General features: G+C 33.6%; 1 protein-coding gene across 1 annotated transcript; it reads left to right on the top strand.

The window, feature by feature from the left end:
* The first annotated feature begins 2,161 nt into the window (after positions 1 to 2,161).
* LOC114721267 (disease resistance protein SUMM2-like) lies at positions 2,162 to 3,448 on the top strand. The gene has a single exon (XM_028907102.1). It carries the CDS (start codon positions 2,162 to 2,164, stop codon positions 3,446 to 3,448), a length of 1,287 nt encoding a protein of 428 aa, XP_028762935.1.
* The last annotated feature ends 1,781 nt before the right edge of the window (positions 3,449 to 5,229 follow it).

The raw sequence follows: 5,229 nt of genomic DNA, 5'->3' as shown, positions 1-5,229 counted from the left end.
TGAGCCTCACAAATACAAAAGAGGCAAAGCCAGAGATCTTACCTGCTATGTTGGAGATCTCAAAAATGAAAAAAGCAAAGCAGGGTTTCAGATCTATTCCTTGCTTACTCCTCATGATCGAGCATAGTTAGAAAAGATAATGGTTGATTTTGCATGGAATGGAGAAGTGACAAAAAGAAGAAAAGAGAGATGAGAAAGGAGGCGGAAGGCTATGGGAAGAGTGAAAGGAAGTATGAAATATAAATAGAGACATATAGGGCTTTTGTGGGAGTGGAGTGTGGGGTTTTGGAAAAAGAAAATTAAAAAAAATATTTGTTGTAGTGCTTTCTTGAAAAAGTGCTACAGAAGTGTGTGTATATATATATATTTAAAAATTATACCATGACAAATACTCCCTCCGTTCTTTTCTATAAGAGACAATTAGGTTGCTCAAAATGTTAGTTAAAATTAGTTGACAACAATAAATGTGTAAAAAGTGTAATCTTGTTGCCAAAAATACCTTCATTTATATAGAAGAGAGATAATGTGTGGGAGATAGAATGTGTAGAAAGAAAATACAATAATATGAGTAATATGAATAATTAAACAAGGATAAAATAGAAAATTAACAAAAAAAATTTGGGACAACTTTTAATTATCTCTTATAAATAAGGACGGAGATAGTATTATACATGCTGTGGTTCTTTCTCAATGTTTAACATTTTTTAAAAGATAAAAAATATATAGAAATTATAACGTTTTGTAAAAGAAATGCTGCAAAAGATCGTGATTCTTTTGTAGCACTTCTTTAAAGGATCACTATAATTATTTAATATTTTTAAAAATATAAAAATATATATAAGAGCTACAGTATTCAAGTAAATAAATGCCATAAAATGTGAGCTATTTATCTAACTTTTTGTTGTAATGAATGATATTAAGCCAATTCAATAAAGTTTTAAAAAAAAAACTTGTTTGAAAATTCACCGTCAAAATGGACAAAAATTGTCACTAAAAATAATTAATTAAAGGCTGTCACGGCAAAAGATATACATGGATATTTCAAATTAGCAATAAAATATGCACATTTTATAAGAATGAAATTATGAAATTTCTAATTACATAATACTTAATGGTGATGAAAATTACAAAATACTTCAAGTTGGTACAGGGGTGCATGATAATCTTCACTATTCATATTATATTTTAAACTATTTTTTTTGTTTGTGACAAATTAACTAAATGTAAAATCTTTATTGTATGACCAAGTTAACAATCAGTTTATGTGATCTAAAAAGTGAAAGACTTGGTTAAACTGTCTTCATGATGATTTACTTTCTTCTTCTTCATCTTCTTTTTTATTGGCCAGCCTTCCTAGTGGTTAAAGAAGTCGCTCATTATCACTTTAAATCTTACGTATTTTTTATTTTGTATTAATTTCTTTGCCGTTAAAGTTATCAACTGTATAGTTTTGTTCCACAGGAATTGTGTTGTGATATTCTTGTCTAAGAATCTCTTTTAGTTTCTCGTTATTATTTGGTGGCAAAAAATGTTTCTCTTTATTATTCTCTCTAGTCTACTTTGATTTTGAAATAGCCATGTTATTTTCTTGTTTGGGCTATCAAACTGTTCAGCTTCTTTTTAATATAGTGTTTGCCCCTAATTTAATAATTCGGAACTAATTAGATTAAACATGGTATTGTGAATTATGTTAAGTAGGCCGGACTTGTTTTTAGTGCTTATCTTGTTTTTGGTGGATTTTTCGTTCATCAGTTACTTTAGTCTTCACAAAAGAGGAGGAGTCTTGCATCATCGAATATTGTTCATACATCTGAAAAGAGGTCAGTATATAGTTTCTCATCATCATTCTGCCTTAACTAACAAGGCTCCGAAAGGCTTTGTTATTTGTTAAACGCTGGTGAATGAACTACTTTGCTCATAAACGTGCATCCTGGCATTAAAAAAAAAAAAGTTTGCATAAATTGCTGTTAAGGACAGTAAATTTTAGAAATTTTAGTTGATTTTAAAATTGATGCGTAAATATCCGTTTCCTAATTTAAGTTATTGGAGCATCATCTTTCTGATTTACTTATTAGGGGTTCACTGATTTGGCATTTGAAATCCCAGTTAGTACATGATAGTCATAGACATACTATAACTAGCTTTTACCTATGCAATTTAGATGGAGAACTGCTTGCTTGACCTCGCAAAGAACGAAGTCCAAAGTTTGGTGAGTCTCATAAAAAATGAAGCTCAATATTTATGTTGTTTCAGTAGTTATGTTGAAAAATTTGATCAAAGAAAGGAACAACTAGCTGCAAAGCACCAGGATATGAAGAGAAAGTTTCAAAAAGGGAGAGGTGTTTATAGTTTTAAGAATGAAGCACGGCAATGGGAACGCGAAGCAGATAAAATCATCAATATAGACACTAAAATAAAGAAGAAATTCTTTTTGGGCTGGTGTCCTAATTGCTGGTGGCAATATCAAAGAGGTAAGGAGTTAGCAGAGAAGACTCAGTATATTGAAGAATTATTGGAAAGATGTAACTCTGATGTGGAAGCTAGTCGAGCAAATGTATCAAACATAAACCACATTTCTCTACAAGATTTTATTCATTTCAACAGTAGAGAGTCAGAATTCCAGCATCTAATGGAGGCACTGCAGAATGAGAATTGCAATATGATTGGATTGGAAGGAATGGGGGGAGTAGGCAAAACTTCAATGGCAAAAGAAGTCGGTCATAAACTAGAAGAATCTAAATTGATAGACAAAATCATCTTTCTTGTTGTCTCCAAGCCTCCAGATTTCAAAGAGATTCGCGGTAAACTTGCAGAAGGTTTGGATTTGAGTTTAGAGGAAGTGAAAGAAGAAGAACTCTCAAGTACAATATTTTCCAGAATCACAAAAATGGATAAAAAATTGCTTATAATACTAGATGATGTATGGGAAAAGTTTGATTTGGTAGAAAACTTGGGGATTCCATCTGACCACAAGGATTGTAATTTATTGATAACAACACGTAATTCACATGTTTGTAGAGAAATGGGAGGCCAAGTGATTGAACTAAATAAGTTAAACAACAAAGAGGCACTGAACCTTTTTGAAGCACATGCTAATATGAATAACTCCACCCGTGGCTTGAAAGGTATGCCAGAAAAAATTGTGAAGCATTGTGGAGGAATACCAATTGTAATTGTAGCAATAGCTAGAGCATTAAAAAATCAACCTGCACGAGTTTGGAAGGATGCTTTGAAAACCTTGGAAGATCATGTTGTTGATCCAAATTTGGAAGAGGCTTATAAATGCTTGAAGTTAAGCTACGATAACTTGAAAAATGAAAAGGCCAAAGAGCTCTTTCTTATATCTTCTTTGTTTCCAGAAGATTACCAAGTTCCTATACAATTTTTAACCAAAATTGGTATAGGGTTGGGTTGGGTTGTTTTGGGGAAAATGACAGATACCATTTAGCAAGAAGCGAAGTGCATGTAGCTATAACAGAACTCATAGATTCCTCTTTATTGTTGCGTGATGAGGATGAATATGTAATGATGCATGATTTGGTTCGTGAAATGGCTTTGTGGATAGGAAACAGAGATATTCAATCTCTCACAGATTTGAAAATGCCTATAAAAGAGAATTTGAGATATTTGCTGTTTTGGAATAATAATGATTTTCGTGATGAGTTTGATGGAAAAAAATTGGAGGTTCTAGTAATATTTTTCAATGGTTTAAGGGAGTTGTATGTCTCGCCTACATTCTTTAAAGAGATGATGAGGCTCAAAGTTTTGGTTTTGTGTAATAATTACTTCGGAAGAACTCCAGCTCTATTGTTGATGAATTCACTCCAACCACTGAAGGACATTCGAACGCTCATTCTTAAGAATTTGGATTTAGATGACATCTCTACCTTCTTAGGAAACTTGTTGAGTCTTAGGACTATTTGGTTTTATAATTGTTCAATCAATGAATTGCCCAGTGAATTTTTGAAACTAATCAAGTTGAGATCATTGGAGGTAGAAAGATGTAAAATTGAAAAGAATAATCCTTTTAAAGTGATTGAGAGATGCTCACAGTTAGAAGAATTAACTTTTGTTGCTAATTGCTGTGACAATGAAGAAAAGGATGCAATTTCTCAAAATGGATCTCCTCTTACGTTACACAGATATTGTATATCTTCTGAGGACCTTTCAGGTTATTTTGAGAAGTATGGTTTCATGTCAAGATGCGTTCGAATAGATGATCAATTAAGTCATTTAGTCTCAGAGGCAACATTTAAGCAGCTTGTCAAAAGAGCTGAACTTCTTGTCTTGGAAGGAGAGGATGCGCAAAGAATATGGGAAAATCTTTTCTTTGATATTGTTGCAATAGATGATCGAGGCATGATGAATGATTTGATTGTTCTTCATTTGAGTTCATGTCCTTATATGGAGTTCCCCATAGATACTAAAGATCATCATTCTGGTGTAGCTGGGTTCAGTAATTTGGTCGGAATACATCTCTCTAAAGTAGGTGTTGAAGATTTATGTCATGGTCCTCTACCTTCTGGTGTTTGGGAACAATTAGAGATTATGAAGTTGGAGGAGTGTCATAGACTGAAGAGCATATTATCTAATGGCAACTACAACTTATGTCATCTTAAGTCCATGGAATTGGGAGATTGTCCAATGTTGGCGTCAGTTTTCCAACCATCCACTGCGCAAAGCCTGATAAAGTTGGAAAAATTAACAATTAGTAACTGTAGTGCATTGGAATGCATTATAGTGAGTGAAGATAGTGACGGTAACCAAAAGAGTTACCACGACTCATTGTTCCCAAAATTGAAAAAACTTCAAATTTCTTGGTGCAGCAAATTAAGAATAATATTGCCAATCCTATTCGCTGGAGGTCTTGCATCTTTGGACATGTTGAGTATATATGAGTGCGAGCAGCTGGAATACATATTTGATAAGTTCCAAGAGGCAGAAGAAGCCATGCTCCCCTCCCTGAAAGAGTTACAACTTTTTGAAGTACCAAGTTTCATTGGAATGTGCAAAGAATATCACCCACTCATGAGCCCACCGATGCAGAAGCCATCACCTCCACTTTCAACACATAATTCCAACAACATAAATCAAAGTGCTGCCAGACGTGCTTTCTCTTGGGTTCAAGCATGTTGTTCTCTCAATAAATCGAGGCCCGCCAATGAAGATACCAAAATTACTGTTTCTGAACAAAGACCGCATGACCACACAACCCCACTGGTATGCTAC

The sequence above is a fragment of the Neltuma alba genome, unplaced genomic scaffold (assembly GCF_004799145.2).
Source record: "Neltuma alba isolate B1F8T4 unplaced genomic scaffold, ASM479914v2 tig00002282_pilon, whole genome shotgun sequence".
Lineage (NCBI taxonomy): Eukaryota > Viridiplantae > Streptophyta > Magnoliopsida > Fabales > Fabaceae > Neltuma > Neltuma alba.
The sequence above is the reverse complement of the archived record's forward strand: the minus strand, read 5'-3'. Positions and strand labels throughout refer to the sequence as shown.